General features: G+C 44.1%; 1 protein-coding gene across 2 annotated transcripts in view; it reads left to right on the top strand.

Moving 5' to 3' along the window:
• The window catches only part of LOC118381499 (multiple epidermal growth factor-like domains protein 6), a 108,773-nt gene that overhangs the window by 31,815 nt on the left and 57,443 nt on the right, over nt 1-19,515 (top strand). For both annotated transcript variants that reach the window (XM_035768526.1, XM_035768471.1), the window contains exons 5-6: nt 12,719-12,841; nt 15,229-15,351. In XM_035768526.1, coding sequence (XP_035624419.1) covers nt 12,719-12,841; nt 15,229-15,351 — 246 coding nt within the window. The remainder of the gene's footprint in view (nt 1-12,718; nt 12,842-15,228; nt 15,352-19,515) is intronic.

Genomic DNA, 19,515 nt, shown 5'->3' with positions numbered 1-19,515 from the left:
GCTTGTTTTACTGAACTCTTTCAAAAACTCACTTTCTGGCCCAGAGGAATCAGACTGATTGTTAATGTACTATAAATCTGATGTAGACTTAAATAAAAGCCACTCGTCACCACACTTAAAATAGCAACATAGTAGACTACAGACATTTTTGGCTGCACACTTCTTTGAATTCTTCAAATTGATCTATAGATGCTGAAAATATCAAGAAACTGTCAACTGCAGCTGTTGATATGCAATAGCTTGCTAACGTCTTTATGTGGGTCATTGTTGGGTCATTATTTGGGTCATTGTTGGGTCATTATTTGGGTCATTGTTGGGTCATTACTTGGGTCATTATGTGGGTCGTTGTTGGGTCATTATTTGGGTCATTGTTGGGTCATTATTTGGGTCGTTATTGGGTCATTATTTGGGTCATTATTTGGGTCATTATTGGGTCATTATTTGGGTCATTATTGGGTCATTATTTGGGTCATTGTTAGGTCAATATTTGGGTCATTGTTGGGTCATTACTTGGGTCATTGTTGGGTCATTATTTGGGTCATTATTGGGTCATTATTTGGGTCAATATTTGGGTCATTGTTGGGTCATTACTTGGGTCATTGTTGGGTCATTATTTGGGTCATTATTGGGTCATTATTTGGGTCATTGTTGGGTCATTATTGGGTCATTATTTCGGTCATTTTTGGGTCATTATTTGGGTCATTGTTGGGTCATTATTGTGTCCTCATCATCATACATGGGAAATGCTAACGCTCTAAATCAAATTAAATCACATTTTATTTGTCACATGCTTTGTAAACAACAGGTGTAGACAGTGAAATGCTTACTTACAGGCCCTTCCCAACAATGCAGAGAGAAAACCAGAAATATAACACTCATTATAATATACAATTAGTAACGATAACATAGCTACATACACAGGGTACCAGTACTGAGTCAATGAGTAATGGTAACTTAGCTATATACACAGGGTACCAGTACTGAGTCAATGAGTAACGATAACTTAGCTATATACACAGGGTACCAGTATAACCCATATAGCTTCCGTCCCTCTCCTCGCCCCTACCTGGGCTTGACCCAGGGACCCTCTGCACACATTGACAACTGACACCCACGGAGCATCGTTACACATCGCACCACAAAAGCCGCGGCCCTTGCAGAGCAAGGGGAACAACTACTTCGAGGTCTCAGAGCAAGTGACGTCACCGATTGAAACGCTGTTAGCGCGCACCACCACTAACTAGCTAGCCATTTCACATTGGTTACACCAGTCAATGAGTAATGATAACTTAGCTATATACATGAGGCAATTGAAGTAGATATGTACATAAAGGTAGGGATAAAGTGACTAGGCAAGAGGATAGATAATAGTATGTGATGAGTCAAAAGGGTCAGTGCATATACAGTGCCTTGCGAAAGTATTCGGCCCCCTTGAACTTTGCGACATTTTGCCACATTTCAGGCTTCAAACATAAAGATATAAAACTGTATTTTTTTGTGAAGAATCAACAACAAGTGGGACACAATCATGAAGTGGAACGAGATTTATTGGATATTTCAAACTTTTTTAACAAATCAAAAACTGAAAAATTGGGCGTGCAAAATTATTCAGCCCCCTTAAGTTAATACTTTGTAGCGCCACCTTTTGCTGCGATTACATCTGTAAGTCACTTGGGGTATGTCTCTATGAGTTTTGCACATCGAGAGACTGACATTTTTTCCCATTCCTCCTTGCAAAACAGCTCGAGCTCAGTGAGGTTGGATGGAGAGCATTTGTGAACAGCAGTTTTCAGTTCTTTCCACAGATTCTCGATTGGATTCAGGTCTGGACTTTGACTTGGCCATTCTAACACCTGGATATGTTTATTTTTGAACCACTCCATTGTAGATTTTGCTTTATGTTTTGGATCATTGTCTTGTTGGAAGACAAATCTCTGTCCCTGTCACAGGTCTTTTGCAGAATCCATCAGGTTTTCTTCCAGAATGGTCCTGTATTTGGCTCCATCCATCTTCCCATCAATTTTAACCATCTTCCCTGTCCCTGCTGAAGAAAAGCAGGCCCAAACCATGATGCTGCCACCACCATGTTTGACAGTGGGGATGGTGGTTCAGGGTGATGAGCTATGTTGCTTTTACGGCAAACATAACGTTTTGCATTGTTGCCAAAAAGTTCAATTTTGGTTTCATCTGACCAGAGCACCTTCTTACACATGTTTGGTGTGTTTCCCAGGTGGCTTGTGGCACTTTTTATGGATATCTTTAAGAAATGGCTTTCTTCTTGCCACTCTTCCATAAAGGCCAGATTTGTGCAATATACGACTGATTGTTGTCCTATGGACAGCGTCTCCCACCTCAGCTGTAGATCTCTGCAGTTCATCCAGAGTGATCATGGGCCTCTTGGCTGCATCTCTGATCAGTCTTCTCCTTGTATGAGCTGAAAGTTTAGAGGGACGGCCAGGTCTTGGTAGATTTGCAGTGGTCTGATACTCCTTCCATTTCAATATTATCGCTTGCACAGTGCTCCTTGGGATGTTTAAAGCTTGGGAAATCTTTTTGTTTCCAAATCCGGCTTTAAACTTCTTCACAACAGTATCTCGGACCTGCCTGGTGTGTTCCTAGTTCTTCATGATGCTCTCTGCGCTTTTAACGGACCTCTGAGACTATCACAGTGCAGGTGCATTTATACGGAGACTTGATTACACACAGGTGGATTGTATTTATCATCTTTAGTCATTTAGGTCAACATTGGATCATTCAGAGATCCTCACTGAACTTCTGGAGAGAGTTTGCTGCACTGAAAGTGAAGGGGCTGAATAATTTTGCACGCCCAATTTTTCAGTTTTTGATTTGTTAAAAAAGTTTGAAATATCCAATAAATGTCGTTCCACTTCATGATTGTGTCCCACTTGTTGTTGATTCTTCACAAAAAATACAGTTTTATATCTTTATGTTTGAAGCCTGAAATGTGGCAAAAGGTCGCAAAGTTCAAGGGGACCGAATACTTTCGCAAGGCACTGTAGTCCATCAACACATGTCTGCTGGCTATTACCAAAGATGGTAGATAAATGAATAGAATTCACTCATTAAATGAAGATAGTTCACTCAGTTTACCAATGAAATAAAATAGTCAGTTCCAGTCTACTTAACTGGGTGTGTCTCGCATAGACACAAATACAACAATAGCAGCTGGGTCTTGTCTTCTTAGTTCATTGACTTTTATTGAACCAGAAGAAAACAGTGAATGGGGTGTCCTCTTCCATCTCTGCTATTACTACCTCTTCCTGCTTCAGACAATGGATAACTTCCTGAATTCTTGCCTATCGCCACTCCTAAGGTCCTCTCCCCAGCAGCAGCACATGCTAATTGAGCGTGCACGACATCTGCCAACTAGATTATTCCTGCTCTTGGAGAATAATGATTAACGATGGGGACCTGTTATTGAGAGCTCATCAGGGTCTGCAGTCCCAATGGGAACAAAGTGGGCATCTCTGGAGGATGGGGTCACAGGGTCAGGGGCTGATGTGACCTCCCAATGAGTTAATGAAAAGAGCAGGGTAGCTGGGCGGGACACTGGGCGGCAGGGCTCCTTACATGACGCTTGCTGAGGAAGAATGTGCTGAACCAATGTTGGGTTGAGCAGTGTGTGTTGAGGTAGTGTGTGTTGAGGTGGTGTGTAGGGCAGCGTTGGGGTGGGAGGTCCTCCTACTACTACTTTCACTCTCAAACGTTGAGCTCCAAATCAACCACTAGCCACCCCTATCCCTTGACAATTCAAGTACTGTATATCTGAATAGATCGGCTAGTTTGAAGGAATAGCTCCACCTTTCCTCTTACCTCTTGGATACACCAATCCAATCCTCTCGGATCTGCTGCCAAGGGGGTAGAGGTCGATCAGGTGCTGGTGAGGTGGTGTAGGGCTGGGTTGAAGTAGGAGGTAACAAGCGTACCTTTTATTTCCGTTCTCTCTCTCCCAGGTGACCCTGCTTGTCCTTAGAAACCAAGTATGGGTGTGGCCTGGAATGACAATATGTCGACCCATCCTTGGTTTCTGAGGCCGTGCGGACATACACATTTTAAACCAAGAGCTGTTGGGTATTATTTTTGTGTTATGCAATAGAGCTGGGTTTCCCAACCCAGGAGTATCAGGAGTATCATGTTACACCAAAAACACAACAAATCAAAATGTGTTTTTGGACATGAGTCGACTGCAATAGGTGTAGTAGACCTTACAGTGAAATGCTTACTTAACCAACAATGCAGTTAGATTTTTTTTTTTTATGAATTAAAATTGAAATATAACAAACAATAGCAATAGTGAGGCTATATACAGGGGGTTCTGGTACAGAGTCAATGTGGAGGCTATATACAGGGGGTTCTGGTACAGAGTCAATGTGGAGGCTATATACAGGGGGTTATGGTACAGAGTCAATGTGGAGGCTATATACAGGGAGTTCTGGTACAGAGTCAATGTGGAGGCTATATACAGGGGGTTCTGGTACAGAGTCAATGTGGAGGCTATATACAGGGAGTTCTGGTACAGAGTCAATGTGGAGGCTATATACAGGGGGTTCTGGTACAGAGTCAATGTGGAGGCTATATACAGGGAGTTCTGGTACAGAGTCAATGTGGAGGCTATATACAGGGAGTTCTGGTACAGAGTCAATGTGGAGGCTATATACAGGGGGTTCTGGTACAGAGTCAATGTGGAGGCTATATACAGGGGGTTCTGGTACAGAGTCAATGTGGAGGCTATATACAGGGAGTTCTGGTACAGAGTCAATGTGGAGGCTATATACAGGGAGTTCTGGTACAGAGTCAATGTGGAGGCTATATACAGGGGGTTCTGGTACAGAGTCAATGTGGAGGCTATATACAGGGAGTTCCGGTACAGAGTCAATGTGGAGGCTATATACAGGGGGTTCTGGTACAGAGTCAATGTGGAGGCTATATACAGGGGTTCTGGTACAGAGTCAATGTGGAGGCTATATACAGGGGTTCTGGTACAGAGTCAATGTGGAGGCTATATACAGGGAGTTCTGGTACAGAGTCAATGTGGAGGCTATATACAGGGGGTTCTGGTACAGAGTCAATGTGGAGGCTATATACAGGGAGTTCCGGTACAGAGTCAATGTGGAGGCTATATACAGGGGGTTCTGGTACAGAGTCAATGTGGAGGCTATATACAGGGGGTTCTAGTACAGAGTCAATGTGGAGGCTATATACAGGGGGTTCTGGTACAGAGTCAATGTGGAGGCTATATACTGCAGGTTCTGGTACAGAGTCAATTTGGAGGCTATATACTGCGGGTTCTGGTACGGAGTTAATGTGTGAGGGCACTGGTTAGTCGAGGTAATTGAGGTAATATGTACATGTAGGTAGAGTTAAAGTGACTATGCATGGATAACAAACAGAGAGTAGCAGCAGTGTACTTAATGATGGTGTTGGAGTCGTGCCTGACCGTGCAGTCATGGGTGAACAGGGGATACAAGAGGGAACTGAACACGCACCCCTGAGGGGCCCCTTTGTTGAGGATCAGCGTGGCAGATGTGTTGTTACCTACCCTTACCATCATAAACACAGTTTGGTAGCTGGCCATGTCATTTGCATGGCACAAATATTTATTCTCAATGGAGTCAATGTTTATTTGCATGTCGACCAAATGCAAGTGAAAGCATTGATCAAATGACTTGAGAATAGAGATCAATCCACCAACAGGGATACAACATTCCAGTCAGTACAACCCAGTCAAACACTTCCTGCACATCTCATCCATTACGTGTTTGTAAGCAATGTTTCTCAGGAGAGGCTCAGGGATGACCTAATCTCAGCATTGGAAAATAGTCCTGATGAGTCTCACATGGCTAACACTCTTTGGGAAAAGGCATAAACGATTTCATTCATTTTTAGGAGCCGACTTGTTTTAGCAACAGCCTTAATCAGTTTAAGTTAGTTTTAGGCTATATTATGAACTTCTAACCTTGCAGCCAAAGAGACTGCTTCTATGCAAGGAATTCAGAGTTGAGCACACCAGTCCTTAATTCTTTGCAGTAAGGGCACTCTCAACCCATAAGGGATTGCTACATATGATCTCTGCTGGGTCAGTCCAAAAACATATTTTGGACCTTCTTTCCCTCTGCCCCCAACTCTCTCACGGCTGTTTTCTGTCCATCCATATGTCTCCCTCCCTCTATTTCTCTCACTGTCTTGTTTCTTCTTCTTTCATGTCCTCCCCCTCTGCCTGTAGCGGTGACTCACGTCCATTATCTGTCTCTGTCTGTCTGTCTGTCTGTCTGTCTGTCTGTCTGTCTGTCTGTCTGTCTGTCTGTCTGTCTGTCTGTCTGTCTGTCTGTCTGTCTGTCTGTCTGTCTGTCTGTATGTCTGTCTGTCTGTCTGTCTGTCTGTCTGTCTGTCTGTCTGTCTGTCTGTCTGTCTGTCTGTCTGTCTGTCTGTCTGTCTGTCTGTCTGTCTGTCTATGTCTAGCTACAGTCTGTCTGTCTGTCTATGTCTAGCTACAGTCTGTCTGTCTCTGTCTATGTCTAGCTACAGTCTGTTTGTCTCTGTCTGTCTATGTCTAGCTACAGTCTGTCTGTCTCTGTCTGTCTATGTCTAGCTACAGTCTGTCTGTCTCTGTCTATGTCTAGCTACAATCTGTCTCTTTCTGTCTATGTCTAGCTACAGTCGGTCTGCTGTTCTTGCCTGCTACTGATTACAGTTAATGGCTGGGCTGCTATGTGTTTTCTGTATGGCAGCCTATAATATTTGTGCAATGATAATGACATGGCCAGCTACCAAACTCTGACATGACCAACAACACTTCGTAGAGACATAAAACATCATTTGCTGTCTGATAGATAGTGTTTCTGATAGCTGTGTGTGTGTGTTGTGTGTGTGTGTGTGTGTGTGTGTGTGTGTGTGTGTGTGTGTGTGTGTGTGTGTGTGTGTGTGTGTGTGTGTGTGTGTGTGTGTGTGTGTGTGTGTGTGTGTGTGTGTGTGTGTGTGTGTGTGTGTGTGTGTGTGTGTGTGTGTTGTTCTATCGCAGTTGAAGGAACTGCCATTCTGATGTCTGTTTGGAATTCCTGTACAGTTTCTCTTGTTGGATGGATGTCTTCCCTCCGCGCTAGGCCACAGAGGCTCATGGACAATGTGTGTGTGTGTGTGTGTGTGTGTGTGTCTGTCTGTGTGTGTGTCTGTGTGTGTGATCATGCACTCGTGTGTGCAAGCTCACTGAGCACTTCAACAGGAGCAGATTAGCAAGCTCTCAGCCTGCTTATCTTTTATTGCCAAAGCATCTGCGTGTCTTTCAGTGCTCTCTGTTGTATTGCTCTTCTCCTTTGAGGTGCGTTCTTTAGATGTCCCTTTGCATAAGCTTTAGAAGTTCAAAAGGGGATTAAAAGGAGACTTCCTTATTGTCAACATCTCAGCTGCAAGGCCTAAACAAACATTAATGACCATAATTATTGTACGGTTAAGGTAATAATGTGGTGTGCTTCCTGCTTCCCTCGGATAGGAACGAGAAGAGCCACGGGCAGCAATGTGGTTAGGGAGTTAAGACTACGCTCAGTGATTATCTGGGCTCCAACATACACAGTTTTGCTATGGGGAGACCCTGATTTGTCATGTGGTCTCAATCTACACAAACAAAAAAGAGCCAAATGGTTGTAAAAGACTGCTAACTCACAGAGCTGACTCCACTTCTTATCCCCCCTTCTCTCTCTGCCTCTGCCTCTGCCTCTGCCTCTGCCTCTGCCTCTGCCTCTGCCTCTGCCTCTCTCTCTCTCTCTCTCTCTCTCTCTCTCTCTCTCTCTCTCTCTCTCTCTCTCTCTCTCTCTCTCTCTCTCTCTCTCTCTCTCTCTCTCTCAATTCAATTCAATTCAAGGGGCATTGGAAACATGTTAACGTGTTAACATTGCCAAAGCAAGTGAGATAGATAATATACAAAAGTGAAATAAACAATAAAAATTAACAGTAAACATTACACATACAGAAGTTTCAAAACAATAAAGACATTACAAATTTCATATTATATATATATATATATATATAATACAGTGTTGTAACAATGTACAAATGATTAAAGTACACAAGGGAAAATAAATAAGCATAAATATGGGTTGTATTTACAATGGTGTTTGTTCTTCACTGGTTGCCCTTTTCTTGTGGCAACAGGTCACACATCTTGCTGCTGTGATGGCACACTGTGGTATTTTACCCAGTAGATATGGGAGTTTATCAAAATTGGATTTGTTTTCGAATTCTTTGTGGATCTGTGTAATCTGAGGGAAATATGTCTCTCTAATATGGTCATACATTGGGCACGAGGTTAGGAAGTGCAGCTCAGTTTCCACCTCATTTTGTGGGCAGTGAGCATATAGCCTGTCTTCTCTTGAGAGCCATGTCTGCCTACGACGGTCTTTCTCAATAGCAAGGCTATGCTCACTGAGTCTGTACATAGTCAAAGCTTTCCTTAAGTTTGGGTCAGTCACAGTGGTCAGGTATTCTGCCACTGCATACTCTCTATTTAGGGCCAAATAGCATTCTAGTTTGCTCGGTTTTTTTGTTAATTCTTTCCAATGTGTCAAGTAATTATCTTTTTGTTTTCTCATGATTTGGTTGGGTCTAATTGTGCTGTTGTCCTGGGGCTCTGTGGGGTGTGTTTGTGTTTGTGAACAGAGCCCCAGGACCAGCTTGCTAAGGGGACTCTTCTCCAGGTTCATCTCTCTGTAGGTGATGGCTTTGTTATGGAAGGTTTTGGAATCGCTTCCTTTTAGGTGGTTGTAGAATTTAACGGCTCTTTTCTGGATTTTGATCATTGATGGGTATCGGCCTAATTCTGCTCTCTCTGCCTCTCTCTCTCTCTCTCTGCATCTCTCTCTCTCTGCCTCTCTCTGCCTCTCTGCCTCTCTCTCTCTCTCTCTGCCTCTCTGCCTCTCTCTCTCTCTCTCTCTGCCTCTCTGCCTCTCTCTCTATCTCTCAAGGTTTGGGGAACTCTGCTTGTGAAATGTTTGGTAATTTAAGGGGCGATGGCACCATTAGTTTATTCATAGCCACGGGTTCACAGTAAATCATTAGCAAACAGACAGGGACAGAATGTCAAATGTCTTCCTCCACCATAAGATATGACCCACCAGAGGAACACTTCTCATAGGAGGCTGTCAGGATGCAGGATTGGCCAGCGTGTGTGTGTGTGTGTGTTTGTGTGGGGGCTGAGATTGCCTTGACAGGCATTAGAGAATTCTCACACCTCTGTCCACACATTCCTGTACTGACTGACAATAAGCGAACCACACAGCGTTTGATCAGCACACAGAGGACAAATGAACTCTAGTCAAGGACCTCTTGTCTGTCCCCACAGTGAGCCATGATGGAACTCAGAACCATCTAACAACAGATGTACTGACTCAGCTAGAAAGCTTGAATGCTACTCCATATGCAAGTAAAGAAACAAACTATGACATTGTGCGAACATTTAACATTACTCTATGCACATGTGGGTTTGAAATGGAGCACGCTCAAATATCTGAATGAGAAACTCTCACACATGTTGAGTGTGTTTGAATGACACAGCTTGATTGTATTAGCAGTATATTGTGTCGAATGATATCTCCTTTGAAGACATTCCACAAGATCACTGTAAAAAGGAGCAGATCGGAGTCATGATACCAGCACCACAGAGCCTGTAGTATTAATGGAAGAGAACATGTGGGGGGTAAACAACCAGGCAGCAACAAGCTGGAAACCATTTCAGAGGAGAGAAAAAAGAAAGAGAGAAAATGTGAAGAGAATGAAAACAGTTCTCATGCCCGACTGACTCTGTCAGCATCGTCATTTAATTGGGAGTACCTGTTTACATTCACATGCAAAGTAATGACTGCAATTTAAGGCCAAGCATCTGTCTGTGGAGTGATGAAAAGAGTGTGCTTTGGCTTTACCCTTTAGCTTGAACCTGTTTTACACTGACTCTGAACCTCAAAACAAGAGTTTGCCGGGCTCTTCCTCGTCAATGTGTATGGCATATGTAAGCTATATTATGTAGCTAGCTTCCCCTGTTCCTTATGCCTTGCTTCCAGCTACATTGGCCCCAGCAGATGAACAACAGGACTGAAGTTAGGACATGGTTTAGTTTTTCTCTCTAGAAAAAAAGTCATCAAAGCACTACTGGGTCTGTCTTAAAGCTGGGTCTGTCTTAAAGCTGGGTCTGTCTTAAAGCGGGGTCTGTCTTAAGGCAGGGTCTGTCTTAAAGCTGGGTCTGTCTTAAAGCTGGGTCTGTCTTAAAGCTGGGTCTGTCATAAAGCTGGGTCTGTCTTAAAGCGGGGTCTGTCTTAAAGCTGGGTCTGTCTTAAAGCTGGGTCTGTCTTAAAGCTGGGTCTGTCTTAAAGCTGGGTCTGTCTTAAAGCTGGATCTGTCTTAAAGCTGGGTCTGTCTTAAAGCTGGGTCTGTCATAAAGCTGGGTCTGTCTTAAAGCGGGGTCTGTCTTAAAGCTGGGTCTGTCTTAAAGCAGGGTCTGTCTTAAAGCTGGGTCTGTCTTAAAGCTGGGTCTGTCTTAAAGCTGGGTCTGTCTTAAAGGTGGGTCTGTCTTAAAGCTGGATCTGTCTTAAAGCTGGGTCTGTCTTAAAGCTGGGTCTGTCTTAAAGCTGGGTCTGTCTTAAAGCGGGGTCTGTCATAAAGCTGGGTCTGTCTTAAAGCTGGGTCTGTCTTAAAGCTGGGTCTGTCTTAAAGCGGGGTCTGTCTTAAAGCTGGGTCTGTCTTAAAGCTGGGTCTGTCTTAAAGCGGGGTATGTCTTAAAGCTGGGTCTGTCTTAAAGCGGGGTCTGTCTTAAAGCTGGGTCTGTCTTAAGCCAGGGTCTGTCTTAAAGCCAGGGTCTGTCTTAAAGCTGGGTCTGTCTTAAAGCGGGGTCTGTCTTAGGGCAGGGTCTGTCTTAAAGCTGGGTCTGTCTTAAAGCTGGGTCTGTCTTAAGGCGGGGTCTGTCTTAAAGCGGGGTCTGTCTTAAAGCTGGGTCTGTCTTAAAGCTGGGTCTGTCTTAAAGCGGGGTCTGTCTTAAAGCGGGGTCTGTCTTAAAGCGGGGTCTGTCTTAAAGCTGGGTCTGTCTTAAAGCTGGGTCTGTCTTAAGGCAGGGTCTGTCTTAAAGCTGGGTCTGTCTTAAAGCTGGGTCTGTCTTAAGGCAGGGTCTGTCTTAAAGCTGGGTCTGTCTTAAAGCAGGGTCTGTCTTAAAGCTGGGTCTGTCTTAAAGCTGGGTCTGTCTTAAAGCAGGGTCTGTCTTAAAACTGGGTCTGTCTTAAAGCTGGGTCTGTCTTAAAGCAGGGTCTGTCTTAAAGCAGGGTCTGTCTTAAAGCAGGGTCTGTCTTAAAGCTGGGTCTGTCTTAAAGCTGGGTCTGTCTTAAAGCTGGGTCTGTCTTAAAGCTGGGTCTGTCTTAAGGCAGGGTCTGTCTTAAAGCTGGGTCTGTCTTAAAGCGGGGTCTGTCTTAAAGCTGGGTCTGTCTTAAAGCTGGGTCTGTCTTAAAGCGGGGTATGTCTTAAAGCTGGGTCTGTCTTAAAGCGGGGTCTGTCTTAAAGCTGGGTCTGTCTTAAGCCAGGGTCTGTCTTAAAGCCAGGGTCTGTCTTAAAGCTGGGTCTGTCTTAAAGCGGGGTCTGTCTTAGGGCAGGGTCTGTCTTAAAGCTGGGTCTGTCTTAAAGCTGGGTCTGTCTTAAGGCGGGGTCTGTCTTAAAGCGGGGTCTGTCTTAAAGCTGGGTCTGTCTTAAAGCTGGGTCTGTCTTAAAGCGGGGTCTGTCTTAAAGCGGGGTCTGTCTTAAAGCGGGGTCTGTCTTAAAGCTGGGTCTGTCTTAAAGCTGGGTCTGTCTTAAGGCAGGGTCTGTCTTAAAGCTGGGTCTGTCTTAAAGCTGGGTCTGTCTTAAGGCAGGGTCTGTCTTAAAGCTGGGTCTGTCTTAAAGCAGGGTCTGTCTTAAAGCTGGGTCTGTCTTAAAGCTGGGTCTGTCTTAAAGCAGGGTCTGTCTTAAAACTGGGTCTGTCTTAAAGCTGGGTCTGTCTTAAAGCAGGGTCTGTCTTAAAGCAGGGTCTGTCTTAAAGCAGGGTCTGTCTTAAAGCTGGGTCTGTCTTAAAGCTGGGTCTGTCTTAAAGCTGGGTCTGTCTTAAAGCTGGGTCTGTCTTAAGGCAGGGTCTGTCTTAAAGCTGGGTCTGTCTTAAAGCAGGGTCTGTCTTAAAGCTGGGTCTGTCTTAAAGCTGGGTCTGTCTTAAAGCAGGGTCTGTCTTAAAGCTGGGTCTGTCTTAAAGCTGGGTCTGTCTTAAAGCTGGGTCTGTCTTAAAGCTGGGTCTGTCTTAAAGCTGGGTCTGTCTTAAAGCTGGGTCTGTCTTAAAGCTGGGTCTGTCTTAAAGTTGGGTCTGTCTTAAAGCTGGGTCTGTCTTAAAGCTGGGTCTGTCTTAAAGCTGGGTCTGTCTTAAGGCAGGGTCTGTCTTAAAGCTGGGTCTGTCTTAAAGATGGCCCTTTGTTGGACCGCTGGGACATCTACAAAGTCAGGGAGAGAAAATGAACTTACTGAAAGGGTAGAGAGACTTCCTTTATGGTTGAGAGAGAAAAATGTCTTACAAAACAGAGGGGAATGATTCAACTAAAGAAGAGAGAAGCTCCAAAGCTCCACAGTTTACAATGGATTTGGGTTCAGTTTTGCTTACATTGCAGTTTGTAGGCTATAAAAACTGAGGTTCTGGCTTTCCTTCCTTCCCCAGATGTCAACGAGTGCTCGACAGCTAACGGCGGCTGTGAGGGACATTGCTGCAACACCATTGGAAGCTTCTACTGCAAGTGCCCCGAGGGCAGTCGACTGGGCCCTGATGACAAGGCCTGTCAGGGTGAGAAAGAGGGCGAGCTGGGCCTCCTGGGTGGGTGTGGTGGTCAGGAGGGCAGAGAAGGACGTAAACCTTAAAACAAAACAAAAAGTAAAATGCTCCTTGAGAATTGGGCGTAGGTCATCCACAAATGTCCTCTTGCAGGCTCTGTGCTGTGCTGTTTTCTCCACTTCAGAAAGAGACAGGAAGAGTCAGAGACACGAAAGAGCTTAGCAGACCACACACACACACAGGGAACACAATCTGAACAGGGGTGGAGATCTGGTCAACCAGTGAAATCAAAACCCTGCCTATTTGTTCTGACAGAAGCATGCTGAGTTAGCTGAGTTGTCTGCGTTAGCTGACAGGGCCATGGCCCTGTTGCTCTGAGGGGGTGCAGGTGTCAACAGGTGCCCTTAGCCTTTGAGCCCTGACATGGGACGGTGTCACTATCTAGTGAGAGTTTGATCACTGGACACCAGTGAAGTGATAAACTGAAGACGTTCCAACAAACCCTTTTGATTCTGGAACAGACCATTCCAGGGTTAAATGTTTCTGTCTGCAACCCTCCACAAAGGATGGTCTTAATCCTAGGAGAGTGGAGTTTTGGAGTTGAGATGCGGGGGATGGGCGGTCACCTCCCCAAACAGCTGTCAGCCTCTCAGGCAGACCCAGCCTCTTCTGCTCAGGTCAAGGCTGCCACACGATAACATTCAGACGACATTCAACCCCCAACCCAACTCCCAGAGTCTCAGCCTTACGCTTGAATGAAAGATGTGCTTTGTATCCTGCTGAAATCCTCTCACACGACGAACCTTAAATATGTTACCTTCCAAACTTCCACTGCAACTATTAGCATTCTGGTATCCTCACTCAGCGAGGCAGCTGATTGGTCTAAATGGATTGGCATGTGACTTTTCAGTCCTTGAACCTCACAATCTATGCGCCGGTTACGAAAAGGCTCCTTACACGGCAGACGGCCCTCCTCTTTGACCCGCTCTTAGCCTCTTCTAGTGGAGGTTACCTAATTAAAGTAGCATTTAGTTCATTATGAGAACATTCCCACGAGCTGAGACTGCTGTGATGAATAGAGAATGCCCTTAACCCCAGATCTGGTATCAGATTACCTTAGGCCCAATCATAAAATAAACCATTAGGGGGAGTGAAAATACATCTGACTCTGTATCAGTGCTACTGTCATCACCAGTAGTTAGTTGCCTGCAGTGCAAATCCCAGTAGGGATTAGCAGGAACCAGAAAGTAGTTGAAACAGCTCGACTCGTTTGTGTTCTCCAAATGGGTCGTCAACGTTGACTGTCCTTGGAGGAGCACTCAGGTATGTTGTCTCCTCGTCATGCCTCTGCTCCCTAGAACATGGAACAACATGGAACATATGTTTAGATGTACCAGAATGGTTCTGGAATGGTCCTAAACACTCAGTTCTGCTGCATAGCAGACAACCTGTGTTGAAAGAGTATCAGTGGTGAATCATCAATACTAGGGCTAGAGGAATTCCTGACCATATGACCTGACCAGGAAGAACTCTGCACTCCAATTCAGAGGGCTATAAGTAGGGTCCATGAGGTTTTCCTAATTGGGTCATGTGGTCAGAACATACTCCTGGTCCTAGTCATTAGAGTTAACAGCAAAGCGCTGTACGCAAACTTCCACTGATGAAGAGAATGTGTGTCCAATTGGTGATTCAACATTAATGGTTGATTTAATTGTATCAAAGTGGTGAGTTAGTCTTTAAAATGGTCATAAACATTGTGTTCCTGAAACAGTCTCTCGTGAAGTCATCACTTCCATCATCAAGCCAACCTTCTTATTGTGTCAGCGTCCAACTATGAGATTGTTGTCAAACAAAAAAGAACTTCAGTGCCGGAACATTTTTACTGCATTCCTAAATGTGACACGGTCATGGGTCATGACAAGCATCGCTATAACTTGGGCCTTTAACACTCTCCTCTGGAACACCCATGAAAACACTACATCCCAAATAGCATCCTACTCCCTATTTAGTGCACTACTTTTGACCAGGCCCCATAGAGCTCTGGACAAAAGTAGTGCACTATATAGGGAATAGGTTGCCATTTGGGACACATCCACTGTAACACACATATTAGTCTCCTGATGAATGTGGCCATTTTGTGGTTCATGTCTGTTAGAGTGCTCAAGTCACAAATGTTGTCTAAAGGTTTGTGTATTATTCCATCATAATAAAGCATTCCTTCAAACTTCCTTCATCAATGCCCATAGAGGGAATTCACTGGCACAACCTCCTATTAAAATGAACTTGTTCTGCAGCACACTTGCTTTGAGAGTGTCTGAGAATATTGGCTCAAAGTCTGAACATTTTCACATAGTTTTTGAGCCCAGGTTTGATTGTCTGTCCATCTGTCTCCTCCGTAGACGCGAATGAGTGTGAGGAGCTGAATGGCGGCTGCCAGCAGACCTGTGTGAACACGGCAGGCTCCTACCACTGTGAGTGCAGTCAGGGCTTCCGCATGCACACTGATGGAAGGACCTGCATTGGTGAGTAATGACCATGTGAGACCAGATTCGATCCCGGTCGTCAGCACAACTCAAGATTATGTTATCACTCTGAGTTAAAGTTAGCCCTCTGAGTTAAAGTTATCCCTCTGAGTTACAGTTATCCCTCTGAGTTACAGTTATCCCTCTGAGTTACAGTTATCCCTCTGAGTTACAGTTATCCCTCTGAGTTAAAGTTATCCCTCTGAGTTAAAGTTATCCCTCTGAGTTACAGTTAGCCCTCTGAGTTAAAGTTATCCCTCTGAGTTACAGTTAGCCCTCTGAGTTAAAGTTATCCCTCTGAGTTACAGTTAGCCCTCTGAGTTACAGTTATCCCTCTGAGTTACAGTTAGCCCTCTGAGTTACAGTTAGCCCTCTGAGTTACAGTTAGCCCTCTGAGTTACAGTTATCCCTCTGAGTTAAAGTTAGCCCTCTGAGTTACAGTTAGCCCTCTGAGTTACAGTTATCCCTCTGAGTTACAGTTAGCCCTCTGAGTTACAGTTAGCCCTCTGAGTTAAAGTTATCCCTCTGAGTTACAGTTAGCCCTCTGAGTTACAGTTATCCCTCTGAGTTACAGTTAGCCCTCTGAGTTACAGTTATCCCTCTGAGTTACAGTTATCCCTCTGAGTTACAGTTAGCCCTCTGAGTTACAGTTATCCCTCTGAGTTACAGTTATCCCTCTGAGTTACAGTTAGCCCTCTGAGTTACAGTTATCCCTCTGAGTTACAGTTAGCCCTCTGAGTTAAAGTTATCCCTCTGAGTTACAGTTAGCCCTCAGAGTTAAAGTTATCCCTCTGAGTTAAAGTTAGCCCTCTGAGTTAAAGTTAGCCCTCTGAGTTAAAGTTAGCCCTCTGAGTTACAGTTATCCCTCTGAGTTAAAGTTAGCCCTCTGAGTTACAGTTAGCCCTCTGAGTTAAAGTTATCCCTCTGAGTTACAGTTAGCCCTCTGAGTTACAGTTATCCCTCTGAGTTAAAGTTATCCCTCTGAGTTAAAGTTAGCCCTCTGAGTTACAGTTATCCCTCTGAGTTACAGTTAGCCCTCTGAGTTACAGTTATCCCTCTGAGTTACAGTTATCCCTCTGAGTTACAGTTAGCCCTCTGAGTTAAAGTTATCCCTCTGAGTTACAGTTATCCCTCTGAGTTACAGTTATCCCTCTGAGTTACAGTTAGCCCTCTGAGTTAAAGTTATCCCTCTGAGTTAAAGTTAGCCCTCTGAGTTACAGTTAGCCCTCTGAGTTAAAGTTATCCCTCTGAGTTACAGTTAGCCCTCTGAGTTACAGTTATCCCTCTGAGTTACAGTTAGCCCTCTGAGTTACAGTTAGCCCTCTGAGTTAAAGTTATCCCTCTGAGTTACAGTTAGCCCTCTGAGTTACAGTTAGCCCTCTGAGTTACAGTTAGCCCTCTGAGTTACAGTTAGCCCTCTGAGTTACAGTTATCCCTCTGAGTTAAAGTTAGCCCTCTGAGTTAAAGTTAGCCCTCTGAGTTACAGTTATCCCTCTGAGTTACAGTTAGCCCTCTGAGTTACAGTTATCCCTCTGAGTTACAGTTAGCCCTCTGAGTTACAGTTATCCCTCTGAGTTAAAGTTAGCCCTCTGAGTTAAAGTTATCCCTCTGAGTTAAAGTTATCCCTCTGAGTTACAGTTATCCCTCTGAGTTACAGTTAGCCCTCTGAGTTAAAGTTATCCCTCTGAGTTACAGTTAGCCCTCTGAGTTAAAGTTAGCCCTCTGAGTTAAAGTTATCCCTCTGAGTTACAGTTATCCCTCTGAGTTACAGTTAGCCCTCTGAGTTAAAGTTATCCCTCTGAGTTACAGTTAGCCCTCTGAGTTAAAGTTATCCCTCTGAGTTAAAGTTATCCCTCTGAGTTAAAGTTATCCCTCTGAGTTAAAGTTATCCCTCTGAGTTAAAGTTATCCCTCTGAGTTAAAGTTATCCCTCTGAGTTACAGTTAGCCCTCTGAGTTAAAGTTATCCCTCTGAGTTACAGTTAGCCCTCTGAGTTAAAGTTATCCCTCTGAGTTACAGTTAGCCCTCTGAGTTAAAGTTATCCCTCTGAGTTAAAGTTATCCCTCTGAGTTAAAGTTATCCCTCTGAGTTAAAGTTATCCCTCTGAGTTAAAGTTATCCCTCTGAGTTACAGTTATCCCTCTGAGTTACAGTTAGCCCTCTGAGTTACAGTTATCCTCTGAGTTACAGTTAGCCCTCTGAGTTACAGTTATCCCTCTGAGTTAAAGTTAGCCCTCTGAGTTAAAGTTATCCCTCTGAGTTACAGTTATCCCTCTGAGTTACAGTTAGCCCTCTGAGTTAAAGTTATCCCTCTGAGTTAAAGTTATCCCTCTGAGTTAAAGTTATCCCTCTGAGTTAAAGTTATCCCTCTGAGTTACAGTTATCCCTCTGAGTTAAAGTTAGCCCTCTGAGTTAAAGTTATCCCTCTGAGTTACAGTTATCCCTCTGAGTTACAGTTAGCCCTCTGAGTTAAAGTTATCCCTCTGAGTTAAAGTTATCCCTCTGAGTTACAGTTAGCCCTCTGAGTTACAGTTATCCCTCTGAGTTACAGTTAGCCCTCTGAGTTACAGTTAGCCCTCTGAGTTACAGTTATCCCTCTGAGTTACAGTTAGCCCTCTGAGTTACAGTTAGCCCTCTGAGTTACAGTTAGCCCTCTGAGTTGAAGTTAGCCCTCTGAGTTAAAGTTATCCCTCTGAGTTACAGTTAGCCCTCTGAGTTACAGTTAGCCCTCTGAGTTACAGTTAGCCCTCTGAGTTAAAGTTATCCCTCTGAGTTACAGTTAGCCCTCTGAGTTACAGTTAGCCCTCTGAGTTGAAGTTAGCCCTCTGAGTTAAAGTTATCCCTCTGAGTTAAAGTTATCCCTCTGAGTTACAGTTATCCCTCTGAGTTACAGTTAGCCCTCTGAGTTAAAGTTATCCCTCTGAGTTACAGTTAGCCCTCTGAGTTAAAGTTATCCCTCTGAGTTAAAGTTATCCCTCTGAGTTAAAGTTATCCCTCTGAGTTGAAGTTATCCCTCTGAGTTAAAGTTATCCCTCTGAGCTAAAGTTATCCCTCTGAGTTACAGTTATCCCTCTGAGTTACAGTTAGCCCTCTGAGTTAAAGTTATCCCTCTGAGTTACAGTTAGCCCTCTGAGTTAAAGTTATCCCTCTGAGTTAAAGTTATCCCTCTGAGTTAAAGTTATCCTCTGAGTTAAAGTTATCCCTCTGAGTTAAAGTTATCCCTCTGAGTTAAAGTTATCCCTCTGAGTTACAGTTAGCCCTCTGAGTTAAAGTTATCCCTCTGAGTTACAGTTAGCCCTCTGAGTTAAAGTTATCCCTCTGAGTTACAGTTAGCCCTCTGAGTTAAAGTTATCCCTCTGAGTTAAAGTTATCCCTCTGAGTTAAAGTTATCCCCCTGAGTTAAAGTTATCCCTCTGAGTTAAAGTTATCCCTCTGAGTTACAGTTATCCCTCTGAGTTACAGTTAGCCCTCTGAGTTACAGTTATCCCTCTGAGTTACAGTTATCCCTCTGAGTTACAGTTAGCCCTCTGAGTTACAGTTATCCCTCTGAGTTAAAGTTAGCCCTCTGAGTTAAAGTTATCCCTCTGAGTTACAGTTATCCCTCTGAGTTACAGTTAGCCCTCTGAGTTAAAGTTAGCCCTCTGAGTTAAATTTATCCCTCTGAGTTAAAGTTATCCCTCTGAGTTACAGTTAGCCCTCTGAGTTACAGTTATCCCTCTGAGTTACAGTTATCCCTTTGAGTTACAGTTATCCCTCTGAGTTACAGTTAGCCCTCTGAGTTACAGTTATCCCTCTGAGTTAAAGTTATCCCTCTGAGTTACAGTTAGCCCTCTGAGTTACAGTTAGCCCTCTGAGTTACAGTTAGCCCTCTGAGTTAAAGTTATCCCTCTGAGTTAAAGTTATCCCTCTGAGTTACAGTTAGCCCTCTGAGTTACAGTTAGCCCTCTGAGTTAAAGTTATCCCTCTGAGTTAAAGTTATCCCTCTGAGTTACAGTTAGCCCTCTGAGTTACAGTTATCCCTCTGAGTTACAGTTAGCCCTCTGAGTTAAAGTTATCCCTCTGAGTTAAAGTTATCCCTCTGAGTTACAGTTAGCCCTCTGAGTTACAGTTATCCCTCTGAGTTACAGTTATCCCTCTGAGTTACAGTTAGCCCTCTGAGTTACAGT

Source organism: Oncorhynchus keta, chromosome 1, assembly GCF_023373465.1.
Source record: "Oncorhynchus keta strain PuntledgeMale-10-30-2019 chromosome 1, Oket_V2, whole genome shotgun sequence".
Lineage (NCBI taxonomy): Eukaryota > Metazoa > Chordata > Actinopteri > Salmoniformes > Salmonidae > Oncorhynchus > Oncorhynchus keta.
This window is presented reverse-complemented; position numbering and strand designations above follow the sequence as displayed.